Source organism: Notolepis coatsorum (assembly GCF_963971535.1).
Source record: "Notolepis coatsorum genome assembly, chromosome: 16".
Classification (NCBI taxonomy): domain Eukaryota; kingdom Metazoa; phylum Chordata; class Actinopteri; order Aulopiformes; family Paralepididae; genus Notolepis; species Notolepis coatsorum.
Genome location: NC_140180.1, coordinates 75,735,602 through 75,755,601, shown reverse-complemented (window position 1 = coordinate 75,755,601; position 20,000 = coordinate 75,735,602). Strand labels below are relative to the sequence as shown.

At 41.1% G+C, this 20,000-nt stretch overlaps 1 protein-coding gene across 3 annotated transcripts in view; it reads right to left on the bottom strand.

The window, feature by feature from the left end:
* Window positions 1-20,000, bottom strand: part of ppp2r2ba (protein phosphatase 2, regulatory subunit B, beta a) — a gene marked incomplete at both ends in the record, with an annotated part of 189,543 nt that overhangs the window by 42,000 nt on the left and 127,543 nt on the right. For all 3 annotated transcript variants that reach the window (XM_084332515.1, XM_084332517.1, XM_084332516.1), the window contains 2 exons: window positions 10,540-10,705; window positions 14,908-15,005. In XM_084332515.1, coding sequence (XP_084188641.1) covers window positions 10,540-10,705; window positions 14,908-15,005 — 264 coding nt within the window. The remainder of the gene's footprint in view (window positions 1-10,539; window positions 10,706-14,907; window positions 15,006-20,000) is intronic.

Genomic DNA, 20,000 nt, shown 5'->3' with positions numbered 1-20,000 from the left:
TAATAATAATAATTCATTTTATTTATATAGCGCTTCTCAAGGACCCGAAGTTGCTGCGTCCCAGATTTTCTTTGGGCTGTGGTTGGGAACCTTCAATAGACCAGTAGTAGATTATCGTAATATTCTAGGGGGCACATACTGTAGTTGACAAAAGAACTTGCAATGTAGCTTGGTCCCGTTCCATTTAGTGCTTTGTATATAAGGAGGAGGACCTTGAAATCGATTCTAAATGTTACCGGAAGCCAGTGTAGGTTAGCTAATACTAATACTAATAGCCTAGCTGCAGAATTTTGAATGAGTTGGAGTCGTTCTGTGTTTTTTTGGGGAGGCCAGTAAGGAGTACATTACAGTAGTCCAGTCGGCTTGAGATAAAGGCATGGATGCGTTTTTCAGCGTCCTTTTGATTTATAAATCACCTTAGCTATGTTTCTAAGGTGGAAGAATTATGTTTTTGTCATCCTTGTTGATGTGTGATTTAAACTTTTAAAGCTTAGGTCGGAGTATATTATAACACCTACTTATAACAAGACTTGTAACTTCGGGTTTGATCCAAGGAGTAAGTTGCCGCATATTGCTCTGTAAAATGTCTCTATTTGTTATAGGGCCGACTAGTAGGATTTCAGTTTTGTCCTCATTTAATTTTAGGAAGTTGTTTGTCATGTCATGCCTCCAAGCCTCCAAAAAATGTTTGGACCTTATGGTGTTCTTGTTCTGTTCTTGACTTATTGTTATGTTTTCTTCTTGACTTGTTTAAAGAAGACCTGTACGGCCCATGGGGACATTAACGTGTGTTGTCGGGCCTTATAAATAAATTTGATTTGATTTGATGAATGGAATGTTGGATATCGGCCTATAGCTGGTCAGTACATTACTGTCTAGTTTGGGTTTCTTTAGTAAGTAAGTAATACTCTTGAATATTTGCTTAAAAAATGCTGTGGGTATAGGGTCAATACAGGAAGTATAGGTACATTCCATGACATTTTATAAAGCTCAGTTGATGTAATGCAAGTGCATTTTCCTATGGTTCCTTTTTTGCAGGGTTTGCTGATGGTATCTGTGTTTGTATCAGGACTAATGCTGGCTCTAATTGAAGTTATTTTGTTATTGAAGAATAATGGTAGTTCTTCACATTTTGATGCAGAGGACTGTGAGGGGTGGGGGCAGTGTTTCTTTGTTATAGGCAGTCATGGCTTCTTTATATATATATATCGCAGTGGACTGTGAGCTTAGTTTTCCTCCATTTTCATTTAGCAGCTCTACAGATTATCTTAGTCTGACCAACACTGCTATTATTTAACCATGGGGAGATTTTTACCTTTAACACTTTGAGTGCCACGCCTGAGAATATTCGGGTTTACGACCCGACCATTGAATGCCACGTCACGGCTATTCTCGTTTTTTTTTTTTTTTTTTTTATCGATCTGAAATCATATTGCATCACGCAAGCCTACCGTTGGAGATCCAGGGACCGCCGGCGATCAGATGTGAAAAAAGCGCCCCCTATCGTCTCCCAGATGGTAAATCACCCTTTTGGAATGGACTCAATGAAAGTGAATGGGAGAACATATTTCTGACTTCACATTTTACTTCTCACTGATGCAGCCGGGGTCTACCAGAGTTCATTCTGGAGCCTCTGAGCCGCGCGGATCATGTGTTCTACTGTATACACGGTTGATCAATACATTTATCGATTTTTTCGAATGGCGATCGGAAATTGGAATAAACCATTTGGATACCATCTGACCTCAGGTAAGGAATCTATGTTATCAGTGTTAGGATAATAAGACTCGTTTTCACAGAGATATAAGCGTTTATGTGATATGTGATATGGCTGTTTTTACTGTAAAAGCCATGAGGAAATAAGAGCAGCGATTATCAGCGCACGGCACGAGCGTGCGTGCGCACACATATACTATCGATCATCTAGCGTTTATTTGAAAACGATTCATAAATAGGCCGACAAATGACAACGTTCTGGAATATTCCAGTAAAAGGCGATTATCATAGGCATGGGTTGTTTTCCCCCGGAAAACGGGTGATTTTCAAAATGCTATCAAACGGAAATGAAGCGATAAAAATACAATCTGCCTTGCCAATGTTGACTGGAAAATTAGTCTTTGATAAGCGACGGGCAGATTAGACACATAATTTAAAACATAGATTAGGCGATATTAACGTTAACATTGGCCGTGGACCGTGGCATTCAAGGGGGTAAAAAGGAAAACACGGCCGGCGCTCAAAGTGTTAATGGAGTGACAGTATCCAGTGTGTATATGATAGGGTGTTGTTGAAATTTCAACCATTTACATTTTTACATTTACATTTAGTCATTTAGCTGACGCTTTTATCCAAAGCGAAAGTTCTGTATGGCAAGTCATCAGGAAGGGCACAACTCTATCAGCTGAGTAACAATGTTGTTTTTAGATATTGATTGAAGAAGTGTATCTTTAGTCGACGGCAAAAGATTGGACGGGTTTCAGCTGTCCTAACTGTGGTGGGAAGTTCGTTCCACCATTGTGGGGCAAGGACAGAGAATAGGCGGCTTCTCTTTGATGACCCTCCCGGAGCTCGGATATGAGTTGGTCGGAGGCGGCCAGAGGATGCAGAGCGTAGGGGTCTTGAGGGTGTGTAGTTAGAGACCATTGACCGGAGGTAAGCAGCCATGGGGAGCCAGTGCAGGTCCCTAAGAAGTGGGGTGACATGGGCTGACTTCAGTAGGTTTGAGATCAGGCGGGCCGCTGCGTTCTGAATGAGTTGAAGAGGCTTGGTGGCAGTGGTCGGAAGGCCAGCAAGCAGTGCGTTGCAGGAGTCGAGGCGGGAGATGACTGTTGATTAGACGAGGAGTTGGGTGAGTTCTTTTGTCAGGAGATGGATGCAGGCTGGATGTTGTTATTCAGTTAGTCTGATTATATTTGAGAACTTCTCTTCTGCCATTTCATCCAGTACTCTTTGCTTTACAATGGTTACCGTTTTTGTCGCTGTTAAGTTTATTAAAAAAATACACAGTGATGGTCAGATATAGGTAATTCAATTACTGATACTATGTTCAATGTTCAACCTTGTTGTTATCACTAAATCTAGGGTGTTACCATGTTGGTGAGTGGCTTCATTTACATGTTGTATTAGCTCAAGGCTGTCCAGTAGGTTGATAAGCTCAATAGCCTTTGGGTTGTTATTGTTATTAATATGAATATTCAGATCTCCATGTATGATTCATCTTTGATGAATGTGAGGCATAAATTGCTTTGGATTAAAAAAAAATTATATAAATGCCGTCCATTTACCATTTAATAATAAATGATAGAAAATAGGACTTATGGGATCCCCTCTGAGCTATACTTAACGTTTTGGGACCAATTGGGCCCATTGCTGCTCGAGATGATTGAACATGCCATTGAACTGGGGGGTTTCTCGAGAGATGTTTATTATAAGCTTTAATATCCTTACTACTCAAAAAGGACCCCAATGATTGTGGCAGTTATAGGCCCTTAAGCCTTCTCTGGGCCGATGTCAAAATCCTTGCCAAAGTACTAGCCTGACGTCTACAGAAGTATATGACGGTGCTGGTACACTGTGACCAAACCGGATTTATTCAGGGGTGCTTAGCCGCGGATAATCTCAGAAGATTATTACATGTAATTGACAACAGTAAGGACAATATAACTCCGGCCACAGTCCTGTCTCTAGATGCCATGAAGGCATTCGATAGACTAGAATGGTCTTATCTTTGGGCTGTACTAGAGGCCATGGGATTTGGTAAGGAATTTATACATATGATTAAAGTGCTCTATTCCTCACCGTCAGCAATGATAATGACAAAATGTGCTCCACACTCTTCCTGGTCTCCAGATCGAGACAAGGTTGTCCTCTGAGTCCTGGACTATTCGCGCTTTCCCTCGAACCATTAGCCCAATTTATTAGACAAACGGATACAATTTACCCTATAATAATCAACGACACACCACACAAAATTGCTCTTTATGCGGATGAGCTACACATTTTTATGAAAGACCCTTCCCACTCAGCCACAAACTTACTTAATATAATAGATGATTTTGGCAAACTATCAGGGTTCAAAATTAACTGGCCAAAATCAGCTTGTCTACCTCTGAATGAGCTGGCCAAGGTGGTGCAACTACCGGCTGACATCCCCATAGTTGACCACTTCAAGTACTTGGGCATAGAGATTTTTCCCACGCTAAATCAGATAACCAAATATAACTTTACAGGCACATATAATAAAATACACCAAGATCTGGATAGATGGTCGGGCCTTCCTAACTTGTTACAGGCACGAGCATCCATAATAAAAATGTATATACTTCCTAGGATTCATTTTATTGGCTCAATGCTCCCCCTCCCTCCCCCAATAGGCCACTGGCGCAAGACACAAACCATGATATCCAAATTTATTTGGAATAACAAACGCCCAAGACTCAAAATAACTATCACTCAATGTAAGAAACAGGATGGAGGCTTGGCAATCCCAAATTTTAAGTTGTACTTTTGGTCCTTTTCGCTGAGACCCCTAATGAGCTGGTTTAACCCTGAAATTGCGGTGTCTTGGCGCTCCTTAGAAGCAGCAGCGGTCTCACCACAAAGACTACAGGATGTAGTATACTCGAATACTCCTATATATACTATATCAAAATGCCAACTACGATATGGTCAGATTGCATCCTATGTGATTCAAAAGTGGCGTAATGTACAGAGATCTTGTGCTGTCAAATGTCCATCGCACCTAGACTCTCCAATTTTTCATAACCAACAACTACTTGTTGGGCACAAACCTATTAATATCCCTCAATGGGAGAGGAGGGGAGTTCATACTCTGGGGGATATATATGATAAAAACGGCCTTCGAGCCTTTCCGGACCTAAGAGAGTTTTATGATCTTCCCGGAGTATCATTCTTTCTCTACCTGCAGTTGAGGTCGGTGCTCAGGGCTCACAGGGTGCCGTTATTTCTATTATTGTCATTACTATACTGTTATTGTTGTTATTTGATATTGTTATGTTTATTATTGTTATTATTATTATTGTTGTTGTTACTGTATTGTGTGCTGTGGTGTTTTGTTTGAATTTTTTTTTATAAATAAAAATGTTTATATAAAAAAAATAAAAATTACTTATATAGCGCTTTTCTAGAACTCACAGTTACCTTACACAAAGAGGGTGGTGTAGACACAAAGAGGGTAGTGTAGACACAAAGAGGGTTGTGTAGACACAAAGAGGGTGGTGTAGACAAACAACAGACAAGCAGACACAAAGAGGGTGGTGTAGACAAACAACAAACAAGCGGACACAAAGAGGGTGGTGTAGACAAACAACAGACAAGCAGACACAAAGAGGGTGGTGTAGACAAACAACAAACAAGCGGACACAAAGAGGGTGGTGTAGACACAAAGAGGGTAGTGTAGACACAAAGAGGGTTGTGTAGACACAAAGAGGGTGGTGTAGACAAACAACAGACAAGCAGACACAAAGAGGGTGGTGTAGACCAGGGGTTCCCAAACTTTTCAGGCCGGGGCCCAGAAAATAAGGCGTCAGAGAGCCGCGGCCCAATGCACATCGTCTGGCTTTTTCCTTCTTTTTTTTTTGCCAGGAGACCGATTTTTTAAGCCAAATATCACTTCAATCCTATTAAGTTAGTTCAAGTTAGTTATTCATTTATATGTGCTATTTATGAGAGGGCTAACTTGTTGCAAAATAATAATGATAATAATAATAGCCTCATTAAAATACTATTGTTGCTTCGGTTGTTTTCAGCATTTTATGTGCATAATCTGTTATTTAGTTTGAAATGTTCGTTGAAATAAGTAGATTTTTCGTTTTTGTTTATTTATTAAGTTAATATAAAACCATATAGTCACATTTTAGAATACAATAGAATAGAATTTTAGAATACAACTAGAAACACTGTCCTGGCCTGCTTCTAAGTTCAGTGGCCTGACAAAAAAAATTAAAAAAAATTAAAAAATCTTTTTTTTTAATCATCTCGCGGCCCACCCGTGGCTGCTCGCGGCCCACCTTTGGGTCGCGACCCCGACTTTGGGAACCACTGGTGTAGACAAACAACAAACAAGCGGACACAAAGAGGGTGGTGTAGACAAACAACAGACAAGCGGACACAAAGAAGGTGGTGTAGACAAACAACAGACAAGCGGACACAAAGAGGGTGGTGTAGACCAGTGTTTCTCAACTGGTGGGTTGCGACCCAAAAGTGGGTTGCGAGGCCATTTTGAGTGGGTCGCGGATGTGTGTGTGTAATTTTTTTTATAAAAATAAATTATTAATTATTTTTGCACTACCCATCTTTGTAAAAGTGGCTTCTCAGCTCTGGTCCAGCTGAAGACAAAGCAGAGGAACAGATTGGACATTGAGCATGACCTCAGAGCTGCTTTGTCTACCATCACCCCAGACTTTGAGACTCTTGTCAGGAGCAAACAACATCCCCAGTTATCCCATTAGTTCCCTGGGATGTTAAGCTAAGAAGTCTGCTAAGAAGGATATATTATTTATTATTATTATTTTATTACATTGTGTTTTTAGCCCTAGTTGCACTTTTGTTGCAACCCCAGTTATCCCATTCGTTCCCCCAAACGTACTGTAGGTCTGTTATGTTAAGCTTAGAAGTCTGCTAAGAAGCATAATTATTTATTATTATTATTTTATTTCATTGGGTTTTAGCCCTAGTTGCACTTTTGTTGCAACCCCAGTTATCCCATTTAGTTCCCACAAACTTACTGTAGGTCTGTTATGTTAACTCATTCTGCGCCAACGCCACAGCTTTAATCAATGGGGGGACTGCGAGATTTGCAAGTGCTTAAAATATATCTTATATTATAGCTATGGGTCTAATACACCCGTTGATTATCAGTGAGTTGCTTCCAGTCAACATGGAAAAAACGGATCGTTTTTTTATCTGTACATTTCCGTTTTATACCGTTTTGAATATGAGTAGTTTTGGTGATTCTTAGTAATTCCAGGAAAAGACGCGATAATAGCCCTTTAGTGGAATACACTAAACACGTTGTCATTTTTCACCTGATTATAGAATCTTCCTGAAATCAATGCTAGATCATCATTATTATCCTTCCTCATGCAAGAATGAAAAGAGCCCTGGACCGCGGGGCTCCCCCGCCACCTCCTCCCACCCAACGGCACACAGCCACACACACACACACAGAGACAGCTTCGATCGGGGTAGAAAGACATATCAGATCAACGCAAGCTTTTATATATAGTTTTCTTACCTGGTATCTTATGCAAAAGAAATAATCCAATTATCTGATTGCCATTCCAAATACTGCTCGTGGAGGTCCGTCGCACATTACAGAGCGTTACACACTGACGGGCGGGCGGGGTTACTGTTCCATACCATCGTTGCAAAGGGCTACCTCGCCTGAGCACCTAAACCCCGTCCCCGCACGGCTCGGATTGTCCCAGAAAGGAAACTACACCATTCCTAATGGAGTGCAATACCAGCTGGAAGGCATAGGCGGCGGTATTTGCCCTTTTGCAAGCTCAGACCCATTCCCAATGATAACATCAGGCTGGATGGATAAAAATGAATGGATATCGCTAATAAAAGAAATAACGATTAAAACCCGACTATACTCGTGATTGGCGCTGAACGGTCGGCAAGTTAACCCGACTATCATCGGGTCTGGCGTTGAATGAGTTAAGCTAAGAAGTCTGCTAACAAGCATAATTATTTATTATTATTATTTTATTTCATTGGGTTTTTTAGCCCTAGTTGCACTTTTGTTGCAACCCCAGTTAATCCTATTTGTTCCCCCAAACTTAGGTATGTTATGTTAAGCTAAGAAATCTGCTAAGAAGCATATTATTTATTATTATTTTATTTCATTGGGTTTTTAGCCCTATTCGCACTTTTGTTGATATTTTTTTTTATCCACTTTTTCTCCTCTTTTTTTATTTTTCTCCCATCCCAATTCCACTGTGCCAATTCACCCCTCCCCTGTCTTGAACGTTGCTCGCATATGCCCCCCACTGGGTGGTTGTAGGGAGGATAGAAGCCTTGCATCACGTGTCCCCTCCGATACACGAGGAGGCAGCCTGTCACATCTTTTCACCTGCCAGCACGGACTCTCATTGGTGAGGTGTAACGTGTGGGAGGCTCACACTACCCCCGCCATTTCCTGTCTCTGCTGTGCAGGCGTCCCCAACTGACCTGTAGGAGTCGCTGTCCACAACATCCAGATTACCACCCATCGACTTCCACCCGCTAACTCTGCCAATTGAGTCAGTATGGCGGCCGGCCCAAGCTGGAGGCAACTTTGTTGCACTTTTTTGTGTTTATTTCAGGTTTTTAACAGTGCATGAAAGATTGTGTATTACTGCAAAAAAATATATTTGGTCGCGACTTAATGACTAAGGAAAATGTTGGGTCCCGAGGCTAGACCAGTTGAGAACCACTGGTGTAGACAAACAACAGACAAGCGGACACAAAGAGGGTGCTGTAGACAAACAACAGACAAGCGGACACAAAGAGGGTGCTGTGTAGACAAACAACAGACAAGCGGACACAAAGAGGGTGATGTAGACAAACAACAGACAAGCGGACACAAAGAGGGTGCTGTAGACAAACAACAGACAAGCGGACACAAAGAGGGTGCTGTAGACAAACAACAGACAAGCGGACACAAAGAGGGTGGTGTAGACAAACAACAGACAAGCGGACACAAAGAGGGTGGTGTAGACACAAAGAGGGTGGTGTAGACAAACAACAGACAAGCGGACACAAAGAGGGTGGTGTAGACACAAAGAGGGTGGTGTAGACACAAAGAGGGTGGTGTAGACAAACAACAGACAAGCGGATACAAAGAGGGTGGTGTAGACACAAAGAGGGTGGTGTAGACAAACAACAGACAAGCGGACACAAAGAGGGCGGTGTAGACAAACAACAGACAAGTGGACACAAAGAGGGCGGTGTAGACAAACAACAGACAAGTGGACACAAAGAGGGTGGTGTAGACAAACAACAGACAAGCGGACACAAAAAGGGTGGTGTAGGGGAGCTCCAGTAGCTCACCACGTACCGCGAGTGCTATTTCAGCGCCGTGGACAACCGTGCTCGTCACGGATCTGGGGCTGAGCGCGTTCGAATCCCGGACGGTAGCCGTGCCTTTCCCAGAGTGTCTTCCCCCCCATCTGAACCCTTTCAGCCTGCTTCTGTCGGTCGAACTTGACCAAGTATGAATGCGATGAAAAAGCGATAAACGCTAAAAGAACCAGCTGACTGGTCAAAGTTTAAAAAAAAAAAAAAAAAAGTGGTGTAGACAAACAACAGACAAGCGGACACACAAGGATGGATGGGGGGCTGAGAGAAGACAGTGGATAAGAAATGGGTCTTGATTGGAAAACTGAGAGGGACTCTGATCTCTAATGTCTTGGGGGAGGACATATACAGTATATACGTGTGTCCTTTATGAATACCATCTGTATATCTGTATTTCTGTATTTCTGTCTGTATCGCTCTGTATAGCTGTCTATTCTAGAAAGTGATAAATGAACAGTGTTCTGCTACATGAACCACAAAGTTTAACCTTCAACCTGCTCTGATGATGGATCAGTCACCAGTGCCCTTCCCATAGTGAAAAGTAGAGGTTGAGTAGTTTCTTGTGATATATCACATTCACGCTCCAAGTGATTTAGATTAACTTCACAACTGCAAATACATGGGCTGTCCAAGAAACATTTCAAGATGGATTTATATGGTTCTTCAGTGCTAGGGTTCAATTACGTCAACAATTTCAGCAAATACTGTAGGTGAAACAAATAATTACAAAATAAAAAAAGAATACATATTACAGAATATAATGCTTTTGATTTACTTCCTCATAAATGCCCTATTTTCATGTAATCTTCCATCTTAAAAAGTTGGGTAAATACAATAAATCACAGTGGAACAGCTGTGTGCATATCCAGCCTGTGTTTAGACCAGGTGCAGGGTGAAGGTAGACCTACACGTGGAGACTGGAGAGTACCAGCATACTGGATTACAGCTTCCAATACTACATTTGACTAAATTGCAACGTTTCAACCAAACAGAGTCCTCAATCCTATTATATTTTTCTTCTGTCTGAGCTCTGTTTTACAAATAAAAACTGAGTTCAGGTGGATTTATCCTCCTCTACATCCCTACTCTTACCTCTGCATATAATAATTTTTACATAGCATCTATATCTATATCTGTACATATCCCTTACCTACTCATACTAGTTACGCTGCTGGCCAGTATGACTTACAGTACTACCACAGTGTCTGTATACCTGTATCACTGTACATATTAATACTACAACTCTGTACATACATATGATAAGCACTATTATTCAGATCTGAAACAAATTTATATAGTTTAATCTCCTGTACATTGTATATTACTATCACACTTTACTGTCACATTTGCATTCTGGTTGGATGCCAAAAACTTATTTTTGTTGTACTGTACTTGTGCTGTACGATGACAATAAATACATTTTAATCGAATCTCATCTCTGAGCCTTGACCCTACCGTTGGTGGAGAGCAGGAAGTAGGCAGCGTTCTGTTGCGGCAGCCATCGTATCTTGTTGATCTTCTCCTCTATCTCCAGACTCTTCAGGTAGTCAAACTCCGGCTCGTGGCTCTGGAAGGTGCTGTAGACGTTGTACTCCCCACGGCGCTGCGGCTGGCTCTTGCTCTGTGGGGAGGAACAAGAGAAGGAACACATTGTGTGTCCGTTTACCGTCACTCTCCATTGTTTTTTGAAGAAGTGGAATTGTATTCCGTTTATAATTTTCTTGTGAGGACCACGGGATGTTGCATCGTGAGATTGTGTGTAGAGGATGAGTGTTGCATCGTGGGATATATTAGGGATTGATGTGTGAGGTGTTTGGGGGACTGGGTGTTCCGGGGGGGTTCACATGCCTTCAAGCAGTGGCGATTCTAGGAATTTTTAAACAAGAGGGCACAGGGGGGGCATGAGCTAGTATGGGGGGGCACCAAAAAAAATTACATGCATTTCTTTTTTTTTCACTACGTATGACCGGTAAGTATAAAGGAAGTTGGGTTTATCTAGACAGGTAGCCTAAGTGTAGCAGATAAGGTATAAAGGTAAGTATATTAGGTTACATTATTTTACCAATAGCAGATCAGACAACTCTTCAGCCATTGGGGTTCATAGAAAATATTTTATTGGCACCACTGCTGTACAAGTCTCTTTTTTTTCACATGAAAGACACAACAACACAATAATAATAATACATAAGACATCACAGGACAGAAACGTATTGCAATAATGACAAGACAATAGAGATAAAATAGAATAAATAAAATGAAAACAGAAATAAAAATGTAATTATATTGATAGACATTACAAAATTACGGAAGCGTATTGCTGCCACACCATAAAGGTTTCACGTTATAACATAAAGGTTTCACGTTATAACGTGATAACTTCTTGTTTTAACATAAAATGTTTCACGTTATAACATAAAGGTTTCACGTTATATAACGTGATAACTTCTTGTTTTAAGTTTAAGTTTATCACGTTATGTTAAAACAAGAAGTTATCACGTTATAACATGAAACCTTTATGTTATAACAAGAAGTTATCACGTTATAACGTGAAACATTTTATGTTAAAACAAGAAGTTATCACGTTATAACGTGAAACCTTTATGTTATAACGTGATACGGATTTTTTTCCCCTGGTGTGGCAGCAATACGCTTCCGTACAAAATAGATTCCTAATTACAACAATAATTGTTCACCCAAGGGCTGTCTACTATTAACAAACCTAAAACATGTTAGCCATTGTAGGTCATTCACCAGGTCAGAGCGAAATAGTAAATTATAGGCACAACTCCCAATATCAGTAACGGGTCTATTGTTCTAAGAATAACATTAGTCTAAGAGCCCAACAGCCAGCAAGGCCACTGGACTGGAGACCAGAAGCAGAGCAGCCATTGTAGTGCTGTACAAGTATTTTAAAGTGTTTTATCACTCAATAAATTCAATTAATAATAAACTAAATTAATTGTATCACTCTATCAAGTTGCCCCATGGCATGAAATTATTCATTCATATTAATTCAAGTATTTGCATGTGAGTGAAAGGTACATGCATCGTTTCAAATATTGTATTGCCACCAGTGCTGTGCTTATTTACATTTATACAACTGGTTACAAATCAAACAAAGTATTTTAAACAAGTGTTTTCTCACTCAATTATCAAGTTGCCCCATGACATGAAAGGGATTCAAGTATTTGCATGAATGCAAGGTACATCCATAATATTGTATTGCCTCCACTGCTGTCAGACGACTATTTACTTCTCCAAGTATTAACATAAATGACCACTCATTAGCAGATCAGACTTTTCTCTTGTAGTACTTTTACCACTGGATGGCACTATCACTAAATACCACCTCTGCTTGTAAATGCTGTATGGTGCAACAAGCTCTGGTAAATATACAACAGGTTATGGGCCCAGATCGACGCTAAGAAGCTACACAGAGTTTTGTGTGAGATGAACAGTAATGTGGGATTTCACAATGGATGACAAGCTGTTTATTGACCGGCTGAGCGGAGCAGAGAACTGGGCAACTGGAAGTTTCAGATGGAGCACTTGCTAAAAGCTAAAGGACTATGGGGTATGCTAATGGAGACAGATACATTAGCTGCAGATGCTAATGCTCAAGCACGGGCTGAGTTTGATAAATGGAGAGATATATACAATATACAGTAAATAAATACAGTAAAAATATACTGAGGTCTACAGTAGGGGTAATATTGCACAGTGCTGTTTCAAAACTAAGTCCAGGAAGATGGTAACTGTCACTCTATGCTCAGTGATGCAGTGAAGCACAGTGATGCATTGTATAGTCAGATGAATGTGAATGAAGGACTTCCTGTGCCTTTCAGTGCTGCATTTGGGCAGTGTGAGCCTGGCACTGAACATGCTCCTCCTGTCAGCCAAGTCTGTGTATAGTGGGTGGGAGGGGATTTCCCTGATGGCCTGGAGCTTAGCAAGGCTCCTCCTCTCCGCCACCCTCACTAGGGAGTCCAGCTCCACCCCAGCCACGCTACTGGCCTTCCTGACCAGCTTATCCAGCCTGTTTGTGTCCCCTGCTCTGTAACTAACCAGCATTATGCATTCATTTGAGGCATATATACATATTTTCTGTATATTGCTATACAGGCATGTATAGCAACCTATAATTGACGCTTTGATGTCCGGCTCTGACCCTTTTTGATTGATTGATTGAAAACTTTATTAACAGATTGCAGAATGAGTACAATACAGTACGGCTCAATACACACAATTGTTAAGGGGATGCAGACCAGAGAAAGACTTTCGTCTTGTTTACATCAGGGTCCCCCATTTTCAATTCATAATGACATTTATGACATACACGACAACATACAGATATATATCATGACATTTATGACATATATCTACATGACATAGATATACAGTACCGTTACATTTGTGACATACACGATATGCAAATACACAGTACTGTTAAATAGAGATCCTAACAGAAAATATATACATATGAGGGGGAGGAAACTGTACATAATTTCGGAGGGGGTGGGTGGGTGGGAGGGGGGGTTTAGACATTTACGGGGGCCAGGTGCTCTTTGTCTTTCTTTGAGAGCGGTTTTGAAGGTGGGATAAAACTTTTTTTTACGGCTATGGGTAGGGCGTTCCACATTGATGTGGCATAATTGCTAAACGTGTTTAGTCCCTTGTTTGAGCCGAATCTGGGTTGAACATGAAAGCAGTGAGGTAAGTGTGTCTTCTTGAAGTTGTTCTGACTGAATCTGCAGTGCACCCGGCTTCTCAGTCTGTCGTCGTTGCACTTCCAAATTGCAATTAGCGCTGGAGTTGTCAAGGGTTGCTTCTTGAAGCAGTCAAAATGAGCTCCTTGGCTACACCTACAATGGTGACCGGTTCAGAAGAACCCACATTGAACTTGAGAGGTTATGTATCCTTTATTCCTTCCGCCCCGGCAAATTATAGTACCCTGTGTAACTACTGTAACCAGAGTGCTACGGACTGGTTTAAATTTGCATCAGCTTGCGCCAATATGGGCAGGGGCACAATGGGGGCACATACATTTAGTCATTTAGGGCAGGGGCACAATGGGGGCACACATACATTTAGTCATTTAGGGCAGGGGCACAATGGGGGCACATACATTTAGTCATTTAGCTGACGCTTTTATCCAAAGCAACAAGTCATCAGGAAGAGCACAACTCTATCAGCTGAGTAACAATGTTCATCAAAGTGTTGAGTGCTACAGTGTAGGTTAGTATATTCGGACAAGTGCATGATGACAGTAAGGTTAGTTATGGTTATATTTTTTTTATAAAAACAAAATAAAAAATCTGGGGTGGCACCTCAGGGGCACCTGAGATTTCAGGGGGGGCACATGCCCCTGGTGCCCCAGTGGTAAAATCGCCACTGCCTTCAAGCAACATTGTACTATTGTACTTATTTTATGCCTATTCTTATGTGTGCACGTTTACGTTGCACTACTTTTATTGTCTTTTATACCTATTCTTATGTCTGCAATTTATGCATTGTTTTTTATTCAATTGTGTGCTGATGTTATGCGTATGTTCATTTTATACTAATCGCTGTGGGGCACTCTAGACTGCGGTGCGGTCCCATGTGTGAAAAGTGCTATATAGATAGTTATTCATATTTATTATTATTATATTGTAAATATGTATGCATTGAATGTCTGATGACATTCAAAATCTCGACAACATTGAAAATGAGGGTGACCTCAATTGTCCTTTTGAGAATAAATAAAGGTTTGAATTGAATTTAATATGTGTAGTGGCTGAGTGTTGCATTGTGGGAAATATGTGTATATAATGTATGTCTTACCTCTTGCTCCCTCTGGAAGACGACCACTCGGCCTCCTTTGTCGCCTGTGGCCAACAGCTCCCCCGAAGAGTTAAACTCCACCGTGGAGATGATGTCAGCTGTAACACAGGAGAGGAGGGAAAATGTTACAAAGTCACACCCGTATATCAGTCGGAGTAGTGGAACGACCTGGGAGCGAATATCCATTACAAAGACTTCCGAGAAAACCTGTGAGGAACAGGGTGGGAGGAATCCTGGACGCAGTAGCAACACAAACCCCTGAAAGCCCAGAGAGACTTCTCTCTGCATAGATATAAACACTAGATGGCTCAAGGCGGAGTCTCCAAAAATTGTGAACTTTTCCAAGAATTAAGCAAGCAGAATTGTTAAAGTTAGAGGTTATGTATGATTGCAAGTAACTGAGTAACTGTCTAACTGTGTCTAACTGATTCCACAAGAGGGCGCTATAGGCGGAGCTGTTAATGCTGCCGCCAGGTATAGAGGTATAAAAGGAGATGTCGACTCCCCCTCTGTCTCTTCCACCTTCGCTCTCATAAGAGAAGGATGTCTCATGTACTGCTGTGTACCATGTGAAATAAACCATGCCGTTTAATGGCTAAAGATAGAAACCATGTCTCATGAACATAATATAATATCGACTAAAGACAGACTTCATCAATCAATGTTTTTATTTGAATTTTTTTTATTTAAACATTTAAATAACCTTCTTACTGTCCTCTACAGTCATGCAACCTTCCTAATTATACTAACATACACTCAACACTGTAGCACTCACTCAAGTTTGAACACTTTGATGAACATTGTTACGCAGCTGAGTTGTGCCCTTCCTGCTGTCGTACAAAACTTGTAAGTCGCTTTGGATAAAAACGTCAGCTAAATGTAAATGTATATCCCAACTACTTCTAATGCAATAGTTGACAGTAAATACATTTGGGTCCAAACTGTTCCACAGCAACAGAATTCCAGTGAAACCTTCTATAGATATTGGAATGAATGTTTTGTTTGTTCGAAAAGCATGTTGCTATTGCAGTTCAAAGTGCTTCACAGCAGTAAGAAAAATACAGGCATAAGTGAGCATAAAAAGATAGAGAGGTAGCAAGGTAAGGTAAATCACAGTTTTTCACATTAGGATCTAGCATCCCAATAGGCCTCTCTGTTTACGGTTTCATTCAGTAATAAAAATAATCAAATAGAATAGACACTAGACCAGGGGTCTCAAACTCGCGGCCGAGGGCAATTGCGGCCCGCTGGATGATATTTTGCGGCCCCCTACTTGACATCAAAGTTTAGTGTTAGTGCGGCCCGCGCGCAACTTGTTGCAGAGTCGTTGTGCGAGTTGGATGTTTTATTTATTTGATCACTTGTAGGCTACCATAGCGCAGGCTCATGACAACAACGTTATGTTAGTGACTTGGTTGAAACGTGATGAAACGTGATTCCGGAGTGATACCAAGTTGAAGGAAAATATATCCAGTGCGTATGGCAGGCATTCTCTAAATTCTCCGCTGTCTCCTCTGCAAGCGGTGCACTGCCTGTCTGTGGTCCAATCACATTCAGCATCCCATCAGCGTTTCCCCCCCCCCCCCCCACCCACAGTCTGCGAATCAGAGCAGAGTAGGGCGGGTCTTCACGGAATGAGTGTTGTCTCTTTCAGCGGGGCCGAGTCAGAGCGAGAGTTGACAGCGCATCTACAGGTAGTCTAATCTGCGTGTACTGTAGTTAGTAACCTCATTCCCAGTTTTACAGTATCTCCGTGAGATAAATGTAGCTAGTAGCCTAGTTTCGCCAGCAGGCAGTTAGTAGAAAAATATGGCATGCTCATGCTGCATGGACTGAAAAATATGCGTTCATCCTCCCAGCACCAAACCAATGTGCCTAATATGCCAAGAAACGGTAGCTCTTGTGAAGAGTGGCAATTTTAAATGCCACTACGAAACAAAACAGTTATTTTTAGGGATGTCCCGATCCGATCACGTGATCGGAATCGGCGTCGATCACGTGCTTTTCAGAGTATCGGGGATCGGGAAAAAATAATAATAAAGATCGGCAGTCAAAAAAAGAAACATTTTATTCAACAAACATGACCATGTCCACGTCTTAAACTCATACGGAGGCCTTAGTTTTGGTTTTAAATTACATATAATATATCATCATTAATGTATTTATTGTCACACAGAGCAGAATAATTATCCACAACAAACACATTCCCCTTTAATTTTCACCGTTGCAACAAACATTCCCTTTAATTTAGACGCTACACGCTACACGCGAGTCGCGACCACATCACAACAACAACACGTCGCTCCCGAAACACGGTTAATATCCACTGACTTGAGCAGCTAGACTTAATGTCAGAGGTTTGGAACTAAGCATTTTAAAATAGAAAGTCAATCCAGTTGCAATGTTTGCAAGGAGGAGATTCCGCGTGGAGGAAAAACTCATGAAGCAGCAGGCTGGAGGCGAAGTTTTCAGACTAACTTTTCAACTGGAGGATAACGTTACGTGACTGAGGATTATCGTCTGCGTTTGAGACCAGAATGGACCATTACGTAAGTCGAACACTGAATGTATACTAATGTGCAAACATATATTGAAACTTTTAATATTTCTCATATGAAGCAGAAGCACATTTCTCAGGGTGAATGTAATAACAAAAGCCTCCGCTCTCGCGCCCTATTATAGGCAACAGATGGGCTTGTCTCACTCTGCCAGTTTCTGACAAAAATGCGTCAAAATTGATTACTAATGTGAAAGATCGGATCGGAAACGATCGGATCGATAGATATTTAAAATCATATGATCGGGATCGGATCGGAAGCAAAAAAAGGCGATCGGGACATCCCTAGTTATTTTGATGCAGCCTTTCCTCCAAATTCAGTGCTAAGAACCACAAAAATAAATGGAATGAAATCATCATATCAAGCTGCAAGCAGAATTATTGTTAAAGCTATGTCACAACGAGAAAAAGCAAGTCCTCACTCAGTGGCATGGGTGTTGGCTAAACACAAGAAGCCATTCTCTGATGCATACATAATAAAATAATGTATGACTGAAGTGATGGAGACCATGTTTGAAGGCAAACAAAAGCAAATCCTCCTCAGATAGCACAGCAACCAGAATAACTGAAATACTGGGTGATGATTTGATTAAACAGCTTTGTGATAGAATAAAAAAAAATGCACAGTGCATTTCCATAGCTGTAGATGAGTCCACTGACACCACTGAGAATGCTCAGTTGCTGGTGTTTGTGAGGTTTTAGTGAGTTTGTGAGAAGATTGGATCAGTTGTACTTTTTTTTGGAATACTTGGAACCCTTTTTTTGTGGAATATTTGATGCGGCCCAGGCTCACCCAGACTCTACCTCCAGCGGCCCCCAGGTAAATTGAGTTTGAGACCCCTGCACTAGACAGAGTAAAAAAGTGCGGTTTGATTCAGTTTAAAAATAGGCCAAAAATTATAAAATAGAACGGACAGTAAAAAGTGTGATAAAATAGTTCAATAAAAGTATAACAACAGAGCAGTGCATCGCTCTTAACACTTTGAGTTTCTTTACAAAGTTCTAACATACAACAGAGCAGTGCATCGCTCTTAACTTAACAACAGAGTAGTGCATCGCTCTCAACTTTGAGTTTCTTTACAAAGTTCAGTTTTGAATTACAACAGAGCAGCGCTCTTAAAATTACAGTGATCTCTTTGACTTCATATTAGCAACGTGTCCCCTGTAGCTTCACAGCAACTCTCTGCTGCCAAATGGACGTCCTGCTCCTTCAATAGAATAGTTCTGACATGCCAGAAGTACAACCCCAGGAGACCTTGTGGAATCACACAGGCCTACAGAATCATAACGCAGACCGTTTTACTTTGTTCACACAGTGAAATCACACAGGCCTACAGAATCATAACGCAGACCGTTTTACTTTGTTCACACAGTGAAATCACACAGGCCTACAGAATCATAACGCAGACCTTTTTACTTTGTTCACACAGTGAAATCACACAGGCATACAGAATCATAACGCAGACCTTTTTACTTTGTTCACACAGTGAAATCACACAGGCATACAGAATCATAACGCAGACCTTTTTACTTTGTTCACACAGTGAAATCACACAGGCATACAGAATCATAATGCAGACCTTTTTACTTTGTTCACACAGTGAAATCACACAGGCATACAGAATCATAATAACGCAGACCTTTTTCACAATCTATATTCTGGAGTCTGGACATTAACACAAAGCATCAACAACAAATGAAAACTGAATGCAACACTATGTATTCAGTCACATGATCTGCCAGCAAGGACTTATGGGGAAATAGGCGAAATGTTCCCACATGGACTGATTTGTCCTAGAGCTACTTGATTGCTGTCATAATCACAATTATTTGGATTGATATTGAAATCACGATTATTAAACATGATTATTCATTGATTGAGAACATCATATGTTGATGACTGAATCTGCTTTACCTTTTCTCTCAACCAAAGGCTGCCTTTCTGTCATCTTCTACAAGTTGCCAAAGATGTTTTAAAATATCTGGAGAAACTACAGTTTGGGCTTGCAGGGGGGGGGGGGGGCACCGCTGTGAAGGAAGGGTGCACTGCATTTACAACACAAGACAAAATGAGAGCCACACGACTTGCGGCTACAATAATAATTTTATCTCGGTCTTCTTTCATGATCAAGGGAAGACAAAATCATCATTGAAAATGAAACTCATCACCCATCCCTTATTTGTCCTATTGAATTATACTGAAAAGATACCTAATAACTAAGAAACGAGGGAGACTTCCGAGCAGTAAGGGTCCGGGAGTGTTTTAGCAGCTACTGTATGCACTCACGGTCTCCACCACCACCACCGTCTCTCTGTGTCTCTGGTGTCTCTGGTGTCTCTGGTGTCTCTGGTGTACATGCAGGTTGACTAGAAGGTAAATAACAGACATCTTACCCTTAAGATAGCTCTTCCTCTCCTCCTCAAAGACATACATCTGAGCTGCCTGGCTCCAGGACAGGATAATGCAGACTGTAATTACTGTACAGCCCTAAGCTACAAACGCATACTAGCAATGAATAATAAAGAGACTGTCACA